This window comes from Hemicordylus capensis, chromosome 6, assembly GCF_027244095.1.
Source record: "Hemicordylus capensis ecotype Gifberg chromosome 6, rHemCap1.1.pri, whole genome shotgun sequence".
Classification (NCBI taxonomy): domain Eukaryota; kingdom Metazoa; phylum Chordata; class Lepidosauria; order Squamata; family Cordylidae; genus Hemicordylus; species Hemicordylus capensis.
The window spans coordinates 136,884,785-136,902,771 of record NC_069662.1 but is presented as its reverse complement, the minus strand read 5'-3'; the positions used below and the strand labels follow the sequence as shown (position 1 = coordinate 136,902,771).

The 17,987-nt window shown below is 44.3% G+C and overlaps 1 protein-coding gene across 1 annotated transcript in view; it reads left to right on the top strand.

The window, feature by feature from the left end:
* Positions 1–17,987, top strand: part of CUBN (cubilin) — a 231,537-nt gene that overhangs the window by 124,831 nt on the left and 88,719 nt on the right. Inside the window, exons 30-33 of the mRNA XM_053264705.1 lie at positions 7,150–7,324; positions 11,345–11,526; positions 15,136–15,292; positions 15,383–15,499. Coding sequence (XP_053120680.1) covers positions 7,150–7,324; positions 11,345–11,526; positions 15,136–15,292; positions 15,383–15,499 — 631 coding nt within the window. The remainder of the gene's footprint in view (positions 1–7,149; positions 7,325–11,344; positions 11,527–15,135; positions 15,293–15,382; positions 15,500–17,987) is intronic.

Here is a 17,987-nt window from a genome sequence, read left to right as displayed (position 1 = left end):
CTTTAAAATGAATTTAAAGTACCGCTAGCCCCTTCCGAGGACTTCCTATATGCCGTGGGGGGGGGGTGTCCGTAAAGGTTCCCCTTCCTCCTGCCGGCCTCTGAAGTCACCGCTGCGGCCCGGCAAATTGATCATTTCCGGCCTGTTTGGGCCTCCATAGTGCATGGCAGTGGCCATTTTGGCCACCACTGCACATGCGTAAATGACCTCTGCGAGGCCCTGGATCATGCCAGGGCTCGCAGGGTTCATTCACACATGCACGGCGGTGGCCAAAATGGCCACCGCCACACACTACGGAGGCCCGAACGGACTGAAAAGGATTATTTTTCCGGGCCGCAGTGGTGACTTATGATGCCGGGGGGGAGGGGGAACCTTCATGGACCCCCCTCCAATGGCATACAGGAAGCCCCCCAAAGGGGCTAAAGGTACTTTAAATTCTTTTATTTATTATTATTATTATTTTTTAAATAATAATTCGCAAACGTGTCCAGAGTTTCGGTTCCAGTCTGGACAGAAGCGGGGTGGGGGGGAGAGGCGGTTCCGTTCGATCCTGAACCTCCAGACCAAATCTCTGAACCTTCGAACTTCCAGCCCTATTTGCACATCCCTAATGGCCTCCATGCTTTGCTGTAACACCTGAACAGGGCTACAGAGTGCTGGGATCTGGGGCACAAGCAATCATTTAAATAGAATGTGGAATGCAAATGCACTAGCCTCATGTGGTAAAAAGTATTTGTATGTGCACTTACTTAATACTTTGGAAGATGTGATGACCTATCACCATCACGGTGATAAGCATCTACCTGTGGAGGCTAATAAAGGCCTTCCACAGGTGGATGCTAGAGGAAAAGCAGGAGAGGCAGGAGAGGCAGACCATAGCCCCTACATTTTGAAAGAGGAAATAAGAAGTGAGGTGGAAGGAAGAAGTCACTGCAGACTAAAAAAAAACCCCACCTAGCACAAAATCTTGCAGGCATGAGTTTAGGAGCTTGTGTCTAATTTCCTTTCATAACAGTTATGGATGTCCTGGGCAGGGGCATGGTCCTGAGCTGTTGTAGTAAGTCTGGATAGTCCTCTTCTTTCCATAGTGATGGGCTGTTCACCAGGAGCTCACTGGGAGTTGAACCTAGAAAACAAACTAAACTGGGATTATGCAGTGTCCAGTGTAAGACCAGAACCCTCACCCTGGTTGCTGATTCTCGTCCTCCTCCTGATGACCCCAGTGACAGTGTGAAATCATCCAAATATGTCGCAAACAGTTATGACATTACGTAAGATTTGCAAATAGCTCTTTCACAATTTTTCAATGCTGCAATACTAAGAAGATACTACTGTACAGTCTGCAGATGGAAAGACCTTGGTTTCATTGTCACACCCCTTCACCTCATTCCTTTTGTCTGTCATATTCTTTCCCCTTCCATCCAAAGCACATCTGATTAGAACTAAATGCTGCAATGTAAAATAACCCGAGAGCCGATTCTCTCCCTGAAGCTCTCTTTTACTCTCAGCAAGTGGTCATATCTCAGTAGGGGCCAGTTTTATTCAATGAAATCTGTGCCATGAGGATGGGCAGCCACATAAAACAGCCTTTCTGTTGCTCATAACTTTGGAATGCTGACTTGATTGTCACAATAAACGGAGCTAACAGAGCAGAAGCAAATGGCAAAAACAGATTAAAACCACAGGCTTTATTGAGCTGCATTGCACCCTATCCACAATCCGTCAGAAGAGCGCTCCCCACCCCCTCTGTCCTGTGTTCTGACTGAACAGCTTTTTATTTTTTATTCAGGAATATGGTGCTGTGAACCACACCCTGACATTTTTTCCAGACTTCCCTGCTTAGGTTTTTTCTTTTCTTTTTTCTTTTAACGGATTCATGTGGTAATCATTGGCTTTCCCCTTTATGGCCAAAAGTAACTTAAAACATTTTTTTCCTGTCATGGAAACAGTTTGCTTGTTTCTACTCCAGCCTTTATGAAAGCATCTGATTAGCTGTACTGGCATCCAGAGAAAAGGAAAAAACCACTCCTCGGTGGCTTGGGGTTTTTTGAAATGCCCTTTGATTTTGAAACTGTACAAAAGGCAGTTGTGCAACTGGCTGGCAATGGAAAAGGGCATTGAACAAATTAAGTCTTCACCCATAATGTGTGTCTTTGCTTTGCTTTTCGACTTGCAAACTTGCTGCAATTGCTTTGGCATGCTCCGAGTGGGCATCGGTGTGAGACTGTGGACTCAGGCCAGAGGAGTAGAAGGCAGGGTTCCACTTGGGCAATGTAGCTTCCACATCTTCTCCTCCTCCTCCCTGCTGCAGCTCCTCTTCCCTCCCCAAAAGCTACCCCGTGTGGGTGGGAAATGGCACAGGGGCTGTAATGCGGGGGGGGGGGACCACAGATGTTTGTTTGCACTCACAAACAAACTGCATACAAGGGCTGGGGTCTTTTTGGGGTGGGGGTCAGAGCAAAGGAGGGGGCAATTGCCCTGAACCCCATACATGAAGCCCCCATCCAAAGTATAGTTCAGTATTTGGAAGTGATCTAATGAATCTTTTTCATTCAGGGCTGTAAAACTAGTCGGTTAAAACATAACCCTGGGAACAAGAGTTACCGCCATGTTTTGAGTTATTACATTGACACAGGATGCAGGGATGGACATATACCTCACAATGTTACACATGTGGTAGAACATGACATTTGCACAGTTGTGCAAGAGCGCTCTTGTGCAAGCACAAACGTGCGCTTTTAAGAGATCAGCTTATTCTACATGATCCCCACCACTTGCTAAGGTCATCAGGAAAGGTCTGCCAGTAGTTGCAGCCAGCTCATCTGGTGATGACTCAGGGTCGAGCCGCCTTTGTAGGTCCGCTGGAGCATGGGAATGTTCTCCCAGCCACCCTCTCTGCTGGCCTTCAAAAGACCTTTAAAATACATATCTTTTAAACCAGGTATTTTATTTTTAATTTTAACTTAAATTTTATTTTTCATTGTAGTTTTAGCTGAGTGTGTTCTAATTTCTGTTTTGGTTTGTAAACTGCCTAGAGATTTTTATTAGGCGGTCTATCAATGTAATAAATAAATAAATAAATAAATAAGATGGCCATACTGTCTCAAAACTCAATGTGTGCAGTTTTTGCACTTGTGCAACTGTGCAAATGTGACATCCCACCGCAGGCATTAAGTTGAGCAGTATGTCAACCAGAGAGAGTAAAGGGGAGGGAGGGCCTCTAATGAACATTCTGCCCCTGAGCCTTAAAAAGGCCCTGACCATAGGAACATAGGAAACTGCCATATACTGAGTCAGACCATTGGTCTATCTAGCTCAGTATTGTCTTCACAGACTGGCAGCGGCTTCTCCAAGGTTGCAGGCAGGAATCTCTCTCAGCCCTATCTTGGAGATTCTGCCAGGGAGGGAACTTGGAACCTTCTGCTCTTCCCAGAGCAGCTTCATCCCCTGAGGGGAATATCTTGTAGTGCTCACACATCACACGATGGTAAATCACCATAGTGATTTACCCACAAGGTTATATATAACTCCCTGATAGGACTCCTAACCCAGGCCTACAGCAGGGTGTGGGTTAGGAATCCTACTTCCTCCCACTTCCTCCTAGTCCAGGGAAGAGAGGGAGTGGGGAGTCTGGAGATGGGGTTATATCATGGGGGCAGACAGTGCACAGCAGCACTGATTTGAGCACCTCGCTGTTGACACACTCCTTGTTGCTGGCCACACCGCCTGTCACTGCCACTAACATCAGGGCTGGAGCCAACCCTGCCTCCCTTGCCCCCATGACCCTTATCCATCTCATGGCTGATGGAAAGATAAAGCAACCTGCATTTTGAAGTACAAGTCCAGTAGATGGGGTGGCAAGGAGCTTCTAGCACAGAACAGCTGTCACTAAACTAGCTGGATTGCTCTGTAGTTCCTGTCTCCCTCTCTTCTCCGCCTCTGTGACTTCCACAAAGTGGGAGTGTTGCACTTTCTTTATTTTTATTTATTTATTTAACATATTTTTATACCGCCCAAAATGCAAATTCTTTGCTTCCACTTTGCTGGTGGAAGCAGCAGTGAGGGAAGTAGAGAGAAAATGATCATCAGATTAGATCTGTTGGACATCAGATTTATCTGGAATGGAACAGCCTTCTGGCTATGTGACAAAGCCCTGCCTGCAGGGAAAATGTCATGTGTGGAGCAACTTTTGGGCACAGCAACACACTATCCCCTTAATAAAGATCTCATTAGAACAGCAGCTCCATTCATTTTGATATATCCAGTGCATCTCTCAAAAACTGATAGTCAGAGGAGCAATTCAAATCACATGTTTTTTCATCAGGAGCCAAATTGCTTCTACAACCAGAAATGAAAGCAAATATTTAGAACATTGATAATCAGCCACTAACCAAAGAAAACCATCCACAACATTCTGTTCACGTTTGAAATAAATAATTGTTCAATACCTACTCATTTTTACTTCCTGCATGAATCAAAATAGTGGCATTAGAGGAGCTGCGTTGTTCTTTCCACTGAATATTTTCCTTTGGGGAAAAATATGGGAATGCTGTTTTTTTCTTATCCAGAAAGGAAGGGCATGGCAGGGTGGAGCACTTCATTGTGATGAATCTGGCAGAAACTGCATGAATCAAAACAAATATTACTGATATCTTGAAATTTTGGATTAATAAGATCTATTCAGATTGCAAAATATCTGATGTTTGCTTAGAAGGCATAAAACACACTTTTGGGAGATTAAAATGCACATTACAGAACTATTATTTATTTATTCATTCATTTTTCTATTCTGCTTTTCTTAAAAAAAAACCAAAAACCCTCAAAGTGACTTATAATATTCAAATATAAAACAACAGTATCTTCCATAAACTAAAAACTCATTTAAGCAAAAATGATAGCACTAGTGAGTCATCAGGATAAAGGGGAGTCAACCCCAATGAGAGCCAACAGGAGCACAGACCACAGGGGAATGAGCAGCTATCAACCTCCTCCAAAGGTTCCCTGGAGAGCCACATGTTGATAAGGCAATGGAAAGAATGTAAAGATTAGGCCAGGTGGGCTTCCCAGGAGAGGGCATTTCACAGTGACAGCACCAGGATGAAAATGGTCCTGCCATCTGAGCTCAGAGAGAACTCAGAACTTCAGTTGGTGGAGGAACCCAGAGCAGTATCTCAGATATTGTTTGGAGTACACAAGGTGGCATTTATGGGGAAAAAGTAATCCTTAAGTTATCCAGGTCCCAAACCTTTTGCACTTCAAAAATAAGAACCCGCATCCTGAATTGAGCCCAGAAATGATAAGAGGTAAAGGACCAAAACAATATGCTCCACCGGCTGGCATGTAGTCTGGTGGTCGTATTTTGAACCAATTGGAGTTTCCAGATGCTTCTAAAGGGCAGCCCACATGGAGCACATTATGGCAACCCAAGGTATATTTTTAAAATGTATGTTTTAGAAATGTTTGTTGCAGTTCTCAGATTGTCACCAAAACATAATCTTTACATGCTACCAGTGATAAATGATTAAAGGTTAATCAATTTTTTATGCAAGCTATATTTATCCTGTTTTTAATACTCAGAATTCTAAGTAAGAGACTGCACTGATAAAAACTCTGCTTGGATTTATTTCCACACACTCACACACACTATTGTCGCTACTACAAGGTAGTTTAGTTAGCAATGACAAAGCAGGAAAAGTGGCTAGAATCACTTGCTGAAATAGGATATAGCATAATTGACCAAATAATTTGGGCTGACACGATGCACAGGCTAGAAATCTAATACATAAATAGGCACAAAATAATTTCCGTGACTGACATGATGTACTGCAGTACAGCGCTACTGTGCACCATGCCGTTGTGGTGTGGACACCTAATGCAACCCCAACTGCAGAGAGCGGAGCGGTTGCACAATCAATGCTACAATCAATGGGTCACACAATCCCATTGTTGCAAATGGGAGTAACTGCACAATTGCTCGTTCCCTGCAGTGTCGGGCTGCCTTAGGTGTCTGCAGCAGCTCCAACATGGTGCACAATGCCGCCATATTGTGTGTTGTGCCGGCCATAGAAAATATTTTGTGGCTATTTATTTATTATTTCTCAGCTACCTTTAACCAAGTCCCAAAGTGTCATATACTGTACATTCAAAGCAAATAATAACACATTAAAAGAAAATGCTGGAGATACGCCAGTGCTAGAGATATGCAGAGTTCTATTGTTTTGCTTTGTGAGCCGCCCAGAGAACCATTGTTATGGAACGACTAATTGATAAAGTTGTTATTAATTTATTTATTAAAATAAGAAGAGTGGCAACCACAGTGAAATCATCAAAGAGAAAACAGCATTGATGAGTCGGTCAATTCATAGGAAAGCAGGTGATCCTTCCAATACTTCTCCCCTTTCCCACATCTTTGTGAAACTATCAGTAACTAAAGCCTGTATTCTTCATTGTAACCTCTGTGGAACAGTGGTGTCCCCATTAACCCTAAATGCACCCCCCTAATTGTTGAGCCTATGCAAACTGTTGGCAAAGCTGAATACTCTGCATAGTCCCCCAGTACATGTGGAGGTTACCATGCCCACTGTGCAGTGCTGCACTTTGGCCAGTGCCGGGAAGTGCTATATCCCCTTCCTTTAAGGGAAACTGAGCCCTCTTGAGTCCCGGCACCATCTTGGAAGGCATACAGGAAGTGCTGGGAAGTATACCCTTCCCAGTGCTTTCCTCCTAGAACTCTTAAGAGAGGCTTCATCTCTCTTAAAGGGCCTTCCCTGCACTGAGAAAAGCACAGTATTGTGTGGAAGTCAGCACAGTGGGAAATTGCTCTCACATTAAGCATTTTTTGCCAAAGGGCCCCCATTTGAAAAATAGTGATATCTGGATTGCTCCTCTCCCTGGATTCAGGAAACACAATGGTCCTGTACAAGTGACATATCTTGGAGAATCAATGTTTGAAATGAATTCAGGATTGTGTTTATTGATCTTGACCCTGTCTTTAGTGCATTAACCCGGCCTTATGTCAAATTCAAATTAATGTTGAAATTCTGAATACGTTTTCCTTATTGTACTGAGTACTTCTGTTGATGTTTGTTAAATTTCTTTTAAAATATACTCTCTTCTCTTCTCTCTCTTTTTAAAAAAATCACGTTCCAGATCTATGGTGGGCTTGACTTTTCTTCTCCCAGGCTGACCCAACTATGCATCCCAAGATCATTACAGAATCCTCTGCGTGTCTCTAGCACTGGTAATGCAATAGCCGTCCGATTCAAAACAAACAACTCTGTAAATGGAAAGGGATTCAATGCTACTTGGCAAGCGATCGCTGGAGGTAAGACTTTAAAGCCCTTTAAAGCCCTTTAAAGCCCTAAACGGTTTGGGCCCGGGGTATTTGAGGGACCGCCCGCTCCCAAGGGTTGCTGCCCGCTTGACAAGGACATCTGAGGGGGCCCTGCTCCGGGTGCCGACAATGAGAGAGGCCCGGCTGTTGTGCACTCAGGACAGGGCCTTCTCTGTTGCTGCCCCCAGACTCTGGAATGCTCTCCCAGTGGCCATTCGTTCCTCAGACTCCATCACGGCTTTTAGAAAGCTTGTAAAGACTTGGCTTTTTACCCAGGCTTTTACATAATTGTTTTTACTGCTGCTGTGGGTGTTTTTATCTGTTGTATTGTTTTATGCCTGTTTTTATATGTTTTTATACTTTTAGCATGATGTTTTTATTGTGTTTTTATTGTATGTTTTTAACTTTTGTAAACCACCTTGGGGTTATTTTTTAATGAAAGGCGGTATAAAAATGCAAAAATAAATAAATAAAATAAGACTAACTTGATGTGTGTGCTAGCTTTACAGTAGTGGATTTTCGGTGCACTGTAAATTGCAATACAGAAGAAAAACCCAGGATTGTCATAAATTTCAAACAGGGGAGGGGAAGCAGCCAGGAGTAACCATAGGTGGGGCTAATAGTAGGCAGGTCCAACCCTAAGTTATAAAGAACCGACCCATGGTTTTCTCCATCTGTAAAGTTATTTACTTGTGTCAAGCAAAATCTCCATCATTCACACCAGCACTTGGCAGCTGGCTGTTTAGTACTAATTTAGTGCTTCTCCCCCCATGCCCCCCTCTCAAGTTCCCATGCCTTTTCTTCTCTTCAGTAGCTCCATCACATAATGCTGAAAGATGGAGTAGCTCCATCTTTCAGCATTACCTCCATTTCTTCCCCTCTTTGCAATCTCATCCCCTTCGGTGATCCTTGGCATGGCTGTGAAACAGGCAGTCTTCCTAAGAATGTCACAACCAGACTTAAGAGTCCAAATAAAAATATATAGATTATTGAATACAAAGTTGAGGCTTGGCTATGAAGAAACACATGGGCATTCCCGTATTACACAGAACACACAAGATGTACACATGTCTAGACTCTGCTATACTGTTACTGAATGTATGCTTACTATTGAGGGAGGTGTGGGGAGAGTGGTGATGGGTAGTCTTTGATGATGAAAAGATTAGTAGAAAGATCTGACCAGGGCCGGAGAGAGCAAATAAAAAAGGGTTGGTATCAGAACTGGCCACCAGATAGGAAGGAACAATGGAAAAGATCTCAAAAATGTGTGGGGAAAGAGGAAAGGAGACACCAGTTAAGGGAACCGAAGGAAGACTGGGAGAGAGCAGGACAGGCACTCAAGTGATGAAAGACTAAGGAGCCAATCGAAAGGACCCAGAAGGGAGAGGGATAAACAAAGGGAGAGATCCAAGCGAGCTCAGGTAAAGTTGAAGGAAAGGATGCTCAAGAGAACCAGCAGCAAAGCAGGAGGGAGCAAGAGGCAAGCCTGAGTGAGTTCAGGTAAAGGACGGAACAAAGGTCAGTCAGAAAGAACCAGGATGAGAGTGGAAGATGAAGGTGAAGGGCAGCCAAACAAGTTTAGGTAGAGGAAGGAGGCATGGGTTGGACTGGAGGTCTGACAAGGCAAGAGATAGGGAGAGGGAGAAGGAGAGGTGGGAAAGTGGTTAAAAGTGCATATGAGACCAATGGAAGGAACTAGAGGAGAAATGACGGGGGGACACTGGGAACCAGGAAGTGGGATTTGTGAGGTTCCTGGTAGGGATGTACAAACTGGCTCAAATTCAAGTGGATTGGCCACGAACTGAACCGGACCCGGTTTGGTTCGGGTCCAAACTGATCAGGCTGGTTTGGACCTGGTTCAGCCCTACCAGCAAAGGGGAATCCGGCAAGGATTCCCCCTTTACCGGTAAAGGGGCAGGGGGCACAGGGGGCTTATTTCAATGTACCAAATGTACCTTTTAAAAGTACCAAAATTTAAGGGAAAGTCCTCACTAAGGACAGCAGTGGCAGTGGCTCCCCCAACCCTGCTGGCCTCCCCCGCCAGTATCCAGGGCAAGCTCGAGCCCAGTTCAGGTTTTCGTTGGCCCGATTCGGGCCTCTGCATGTGCATGGAAGCCATTTCTTTGACCTCCGTTCATGCGCCCTGGCCACTTGAGTGACCTGGGTTTGGGGGCTGATCTTCAGATAGGGGTCCCTTCAGGGGCTCTCTTTTTAACTCGTGGAGGAATTGACCACCCTACTTGTTTCTCTGTTAAAAGATGGAAGTTTTAAAAATCTCCTAGCCTTTCTAGTTGGTGCTACAAGCATTCACACAATACCCAGGATAGAGAAGTGAACTGGGGATGAAAAATAGAAAACTCCCAGAAGTGGAGGAAGGATGGGGTTCTCCCTGTATTACCTGCTCCAGTGTGTTGGGAAGGGAAGCAGAGAATAATGGGGTGTGGTGATGGCAAAGCAGAAGGTCTAACAGCCTTGACAGTGCTATAGCTGGTTTGGAGGTCTCAATAATGTCTTGGAGTATCCATAACAAGAAGTCTTTTCTGGGGTGTCAGGATGCCCTGTGTGGACTCCCACGAAGATGGAATACTGCAGCTCTGCTTCCTTCACTGACTCCCTGGGCTAGTCCTGGCCCAGGGACTGGAGGCCTTCAGATGTCACAGGAAACCTGAGGCAAACTCACCTCAGGTTCGCCCCATGACCTCCAAATCATCGGAACCATGGTTCTCAGACCCAACCATGGTTCCGATCCCTCCCCCAAATTTCTGAATGAACTCTCATTTGAATTAAGGTAAATTCACTAAGTTGGGGGTCTGTAGGCTCTAACGTGTCACCTGGTTTGTGCCACTTGTAGAAACCAGAGTTCTGTAGGAAGTCCCCCCCCTCTTAAACTCAATTGGCTGCTGTGGCTTCCCTTCATACATAAGAGGAAGCCCACACAGCCAGTTCCTCCCCTTTGCAGTCTCCTAGACTGCAAATGACAATTGTCTGGAAGTGCACCAGGCGACTGGAGGCAAACTGCAGGTCTGTTGGACCCACAGTTTTACATGACATCTGAAGGCGGCCACTGTTTCCTTCCTTGACTCTCCTAAACCTAGGTCAGGCCGGACTGCAGCCTGTAACAACCCCCCTCAAAACACACACACACACACACACACACACACACACACACACACCCCATAATGCCTCTGATATCTTACTTAGATGATTTTACCACTGACTCAGCTACCAGTCTTTCCTTTACCCTATCCTATGCTTCATTTTTACTGTCCACTTCTTTTCTTGATTTAACAATCAAGAGTTTCTTGATTGCTTTTTTTAAAAAGGGGGGGGGGAGGGAGATCAGATGATGCAATATTGCTTTAGGAAAGAGTGAAGGATTTTTAATGATATTACAAGCCATAGCCAATCAGTGCTGTGTATAGCCATATTCTGCATTAACAGAACCAGTTTTCCCTTAACCACACTGAAGAGGATTAGGCACATGAACAAGAATATGGTGAGAGCACTATCAGTGTGCAGAAACACCCCTTTTTATGTATGCATCCTGTGATGCAGTTCTATGATCTGATTTGTATGTCCTGCCCAGTTCAGACTTTAGATTTACTCAAAGTAATGGACTTGTTGAGAATGAGATGAGTTGTACTTTGGAAGATTAAAGCAAGGGTCTGTGGAGCCTTATGAACATCTTAAAAGGCTCTTTCAGAAGCTTCTCCTCCATGGTTCACTGAAGTGTGGAAGGAGGTCATGTCATTGTCTTCAGCTACCATGTGTCTGGCAGAATGCCTGAAAGAGGCCCATAGTGTGTACACTCAAATGTATGGCATGGTTAGTGGGACTGTGGCAATGTTGAGTGTGTGGCCAGTTAATGCATGGAGGGAATGAGGGAACAGATCTGTAGATTAAAGCCAAAATGGTCACCACAATTCTTAGTTCAATTTGTTGATGGAATGGCACCTTAACTATTTCTAAAGATATGTTTGATCTAACAAGTATTTATAACCTAATTTCCAGGTTGTGGAGGAGTTTTCCATGCTCCAAATGGTGAAATCCATTCTCCTAACTATCCTCAACCTTACAGCAACAACACTGACTGCTCTTGGATCATCCAGGTTGATAGTGGACACCGTGTCCTGCTGAACTTTACAGATTTTGAAATTGAATCTCACCAAGCCTGCAATTATGACTATGTCGCAGTGAGTAACAGTAGATATTACAACAGACTTGTAATGGATTCAGATTTTCTGCTCATTCCTGAGAATGTGCTTTCTGTGGTGAAATAGATTGTACTTTCATTCATTCTTTTTCCATCTGGTCACAGACAGTTTTGTCTTAAAGAGAGGGAAAGTGGACGGATCCATAATGAAATTCAGCGCCATCTCCTGACTCGCCCCGATTTTAGCCAAATCATGCCCCTCATAGTAGTTAAAGGGGCCAAGCCCTGTTGGGCTCCCCCATGTAATAACAGCTCAGGTGTGGTTTTGATGAGTCTTAAGGGGAAAGGATTTGTTCAGCTGAAGAATAATATCCAAGGACCCCATCCTGTGTCCTCTTAGTTCCCTGTGTTACCGAGGTCATTATGCAGTTTGGAAGGACTTCATCGTCACTTGTTAGACACAGGGACTGTGTCAGGTGTGGACATCAGGTGTTTGCATTGTTGGGCAGCTGCCAAGGGCCCAGAGCCCCCCAAAGGGCCCAGTGCTGGACCGAGACCATAGCCTCCATGTGGTGATGGCAGATGAAGGGGCCTGCCCAGGTTTACCAAGAGCCTCTGAAATTCTGAACTGGCACTCATTATATATCCAGAAACCCAGCAGAGAAGACAGTCTCTTGGCTATACAGAGCCAAATCTGTTCAAAGAATATGCTTCTGATTAGAAGACACAGATTAACAAACACCAGGAAACAAGAATGTAGCCTTACTGGCTGACTGAAAATCAATGTTGGTTTTGTTAAGTATGGTTTCTAAAGCTTAAAAAAAAAAAAATCCCAGGGTTGACTAATATTGGTGGAAAGTCTTGGAACTAATATTGTAGGATTTTTAAAAATATACAGAGGAAACTGATATTGGCCTGTGGTCTGCGATACCAGTAAACTGTGAGTCATCCTCTTCTAACGACTGGAACTGATTAGCTTTTAGTTGTGCTGTATAGCAATATAAAGTAAGAGAGCAGGGAGTAGAAGCCAATCCAGAGACCCATAAGCAAAAGGTTGACAGTAATTCCCCCCCCCCCCCAAAGCAGCAGGGATTAAAAATATAGGTAGCTAACTACCTATAAAATACCTATAAAACATGGTTAGCTAAATAAATGCATTCCTGTACTGTAGGAAGAGATGCAAGTAAGCAATCCACTGATTTCCGCTCTGTTTCAGTTTTCTTATTCATGTTAGTTGCTGTGTGGGTTCATATAGGACAACCCCTTTCCTTTTTCTCCTCACCTCTTGGAAGCAATATAATTTCCCAGCTATGTGACTTTTAAAGGCAACACTAACTGCTTTTATGTTAAAACATAATTAATTTTATATGATCATATTTGCTCATTTTGTATTTTGGGAGTAGTTCATAGGAGAGAAACTCCTATATCGGGTAGCAGCAATATAGGAAGGTGCTAAAAGGCATCATCTCATACTGTGCGGGAAATGGCAATGTGAGGAAAATGTTGTGTCAGAATTGAAAATTCACATGTACATTTCATGAGAAATACATAAAAATGGGCCAGGAGGAATGCAACATCCAGCTCACATCTTCCCTGAAAAATCTATGGGAGTCATTCCAAAAGAAATACCATGGAGTTTCTGTTGGAGATGGAGCTCCAGTGCATCCACCTTTTGCACCAACTATCCTAATTACCACTAGGGGCATTGGGAGTAGAGGTAGTTAGTGAGGGTCTCCTTACCTGTCCCTGCTTGCCTCTACTCTATGACCCTTGCCTTGACTCCTCAGGTACTTTCTGTAGTGAGTCAGTCCTCTTATTTTCCTCTAAGAGAGAAGATGGAAACATCTCTCTCCCTCCCCGCTACCTATTCATTATGTAGTTGATAGATAGGATTGGTCTTTCCTATCTCAAGTGTACTTCACTTATACATCAATTTAGTTTAGACTCTACAGTGATCTCCAGGTGTGTTATTTAAATAGCTGCAACAACTAAACTCTGCACTCTGTAACTGGGTTAGTAGCTTCCTTGGTGCTTAGCTAAATAATCACAAATCCCAACAGTTTCCCCACATGGGAACAGAAGTGTTAAGGCAGCTGCCATGCTCCTCAGTCTCCCTATGGCATTAATGCCAGAAGGACAAAGAGAGCCCAAAAGATCCCACACTGTTGCCATAGCATTGTGCTGTCTGGTTGAGGAAGCCCAGTGCTATGCTGTGGTTGCTGCTCTTTATTCCACTCTCCCTTTCCCTTTTTCTGCCTTGATAAAGTATCAAGCTGCATAAATACTTAGGTTTAAAAAAGCATTAATCATTAAGTTAAACTCCTTATTCTTTCAAAGAAAGCACCGACCTAAATGCAGCAGTCCCCACATATTTCTTCCATGTATTTTGCAGAGTATCCCTTCTGCTACTACCTCTTTAGTCAGACCTCCCAGCATTTGGAGATCTTGAAGGCATGAACTCAAGAAATGAGGCTCTTTCAGGGGAAGCAATCAAATCTGCATGCTGTAAAAATGTGTAGTGTGTTGTACTCCAGGTTTTCTTGTTCTTCTGCCTGTGTTTGTGCAGGAACCAAGTTGTAAGAGAAAGGGCTGCAATGTTGTGACATTTTGAAAACACTGTGGCTTTCAAAAGCCACTGTGGCGTTCAACTCAAGTTCCTCTTGAGACACCACAGTGTGACTTGTAGCCATTCATTTCTGCACAGAGTGAGTTGTAACTTACTGTGTCCTGCAGAAATGCAGCTTTCAGTAGAACTCCAGGATGTGGCAAAACTTGCATCTTACCACATAGGATTTGTTCAGAATAAATATCCATCACACAAAAATGAGGGGATGGTTCAAGATGGTTTTGAAATGTTGTGGAGTGGTGGAAAAGATTTGGTCCTGTTCTTTTGCAAAAACTATCACTGCTTTCATTTGAGCAAGCTGCCATTGAGTTATTTGCTCATGGTTGCTATTTAACTGAGAGAAAGAGTTGGTGTAAAATATTTGTAGGGAAAATAATGTGGGTATTCTTTGCCAATATGGCTAGTGAGTGGTGAAAAGTACAGGTTGTTTACATCCCTTCTTCTCACTGAGCACTAGTTCCACAGCAAAGTAATACCAAGGGTGACTTTGCATAACCACTGCAAAGTCTGGTGCCCATGGAAATGTTGGAAACCAGAAGCATGTGCTCCTGGCAGATGTGTTGCGTAAATCCGCCCAACAATTTTCTCTGCCCACTTGGAACCAATTGTTGAAGCTGAGCAGAGGATGTCAGTAGAATGGCAAGCAGTTCAGGAACCAGACTTGCACGACACACCCACTGGGAGCATGCACTTCCGGTTCCAAACATTCCCCCAGGTGCCAGATTTCACAGTAATCAGGCAAAAATGACCTAAAATGGACAATAAAATAAAGGTAAGACCACCATCAAGTGGCAAGAGCAGCAGCCAAACATATATGGGAAGTGCCCATCACTGAGTCTTCACTAAGATTGCTAGTTAATAAATGTGGAAGAAAATAATAGCCACTAGACACACAAGAAACAATTGTAACTGCTTGGAGGTCAGTTGTGAATGTTGTCAGAAAGATAATTTTGGATGAGTGGTAAATAACCTAGGCTATGCTGAAGTTCTTCATCTTAATTCCAGTACTGTTCTATTCCATAGGTGTTTGATGGCTCAAATAACGAAGCTCCACTTCTTGGAAAAGTCTGTGGTGGGCAGCAACCGTCTCCTATTACATCCAGCCAAAATACCATGTTTGTGTGGTTTCGCTCTGATAACACCGTCCATCACAAAGGGTTCAGTGCTCGTTTCACTGAAGGCAAGTAAAGCAAAATCTTCACACTTAATTCAGCCACAGTTTTATATACATCTTAAATGTAGTGCCTCTGTATCTTTTTTTCTTCCGAAGCTTGTGGGAGTGTCCTGGAGGCTGATTCAGTTGGTGCAGCAATTTCGTCTCCTTTGTTCCCTGCCAAGTACCCAAACAATCAGAACTGCAGTTGGATTATCAGAGCCCAGGAGCCATGTAAGTTAACACACACAAATCCATTTCTTGTGGGAAAGTTACAAGAATGACTAACATCCTCCCCTTCTCTGCAATAACAATGCAGAATTCCAACGTTTCTCTTCTCTAGGAAGTCCTGCATCCTGATAGATGGAGAAGACTAAGGGCCTCTTAATCTGTTTCGGAGTGGGGGGTTTACTGTGAAAAGATTTAGGATTTAGTGAAAAATGAGATAATGTACAACCTTGTCCTTCTGCCAGATTTAGGGCCCTAGTTACAAGGCTTGAAGGTCATACTGAAGAGATAACACTCGGATTCTCACAGAGAAAACAAGAACTGGTGTGTTTTACAGGAGTCTGATACCAGTGTACACATATGCAAAGGAAATGGACAGTGTGTGTGCAGACCAGCTCCATTGGTTTAAAGAAATAGAAAACATGTTGCAAATGGGAAGCTGCTTGTGTGTTGAAGACGTCCCCTGCCCAGAACAGATTGTTAGACAACTGCATAAAACTCTAAGGCATTGGTCTTCATTGCGCAGCCTGCAGGCCATAGGTGGCCCACACAGACCCCTTGACATGCCCCTCCCCTCCCCTCTTACTGCTGGCCACAGTAGTGTGCAGGGAGGGAGGGAGGGAGTGCGGGAGTGCACGCACATGCATGCATGCGTGCATGGGAGAGAGAGAGAGCGCATGAGGTCAGAGCTGATGAAGCGTGTCATGGGGGGTGGGCAGTGAGGGCCATGAGGTATAACTTTAACAAATGCAGCTGCTGCCACCAGCACCACCAGTTTCCAAGTGGAACTTGCAGGGAGGCCATCCCACCCTCTTTGCTCTCTGCCCCCATTTGAGGGGTTATTAAAAAAGGGTTTTGCTGGGCTGACCCCTCAAATGGCATCTGTGGAGGCCAGTCAAGAGAGGGTAACCTCTCTACAGAATCCTGGTTCTGGTGCCGCCAGTTGTGCTTGAATGCTGGTGGTGAGTGAGTTTGTTAAAGTGACACTCTGCTGCCCTCATCACCCCCTGGCAGCATGCCTCACTGTCTGCAACCTCATGCTCCCTCCCTCCCTCCATCTCTCTCTCTCCCCACCACCACCAGCTGTTCCCCTCCCTCCTGGAGGTTTTTCACACATGCCTTCATGCTGCAAGGTATCTAAAGAGCGAATCTGCTTCTCCGTAGATTTGCAAGATGTTTAATTCAGGGGATTAAATGGACAGTTCACATAGGGCTGGCTCTTCTCCGCAGTCCCTGGCAGATCTTTTCCCTGTGCATTCCCACTGGCTTGCTCTAGGTTTTTCCTCCAACCAATCACAAATCACATCAGGGAAGAGGCGGCGGCGAGAGAGCTTTTTGTTGTTAGTTTGACAGCTAAGAACGGAAGAATGGCATGACGAGTTGCCAAGCAGGCAGATCAGTCAGCAGAATGCTTAAACCCGAGCCTGCTGAATCTGACCCAAATATTTGCTGATTTTTATAATGAATTTGCCTTTGTGAGTGAATGCCTTCATCACCTCATGTTTCCCACCACCACCACTACCCCAGACTATCTAAGAGGCAAAGAAGTTCAAAGTAGAAATCATTGCTTCACCAATCTGCTAAAACTCTCCCCCCCTCCCAGCACTTGCAATTGCATATACTCAAAGCAGACCATACCAAACACAGCTGTCAAACTCTCCTTCACTGAGTTTTGAAAAACTCCGAATTAATGCCAATGGCCATTACACACATCAAGGGAGAAGTGGCGGGGCATAACAGAAGCCTCGGGGTATGTTTAAAAAGCCACTGGAAACAGGATTTTTAAAAGCTGGACATAATTTGGGCTAAGCCAGAATGCGCAGGTTTGATTCGGGGGGGAACAGAGTCATGTCTGTACTGGTCCCTGATAGCCCACAGGGACTTCGGGGTAAATGCAGCTAATGTGTGGACTGGCACACTCCATTCCGGAGGAGATTTGAAGTAAAAGCCATGTTTGTAAAGCCTCCTGGGACAAGCTGCAACCCCCACTCTGAAAATAGTGAAGAAGATCACTGCTCTAAGGCTTATTTTAACTGCCCTTCCTCAATTCATATACAATATAATTATTAGTATTCTTATACATCCCACCCCACCCCACTCCCATGCTGCAGCTTTGGAAGGTTGGGCTTCCAGAGGAGCCCTCTCCTAGGGCTTTAAGAATCATTAAAGATCCTCCTCTTTAGAGAGGCTTTATAGTGGTTTTATTTGTCTGTATCCACTGTGTTTTAAGCTTGGTTTTAAGTGGGATTCCTGTTTCTAGCCCAATTTTATACTGCTCTGCTCCGGAGTTAGCTTGAGCAACATTATGCTGGAGGGGGGGGTGCAGATATAATTTTTTTAAAAAAATACATAATGTTGCTTTTCTTTTTAAAATTTGGATGTGTGTGTGATAATTTGATTTTTAATGAAGCCTGAGAGAATGGGCTGGTTCTCATGGTCACTTTGCTGCTGACTGTTGGGAAAAGGAGGGAGGAGGAGATGTGCGTGCTCCTGT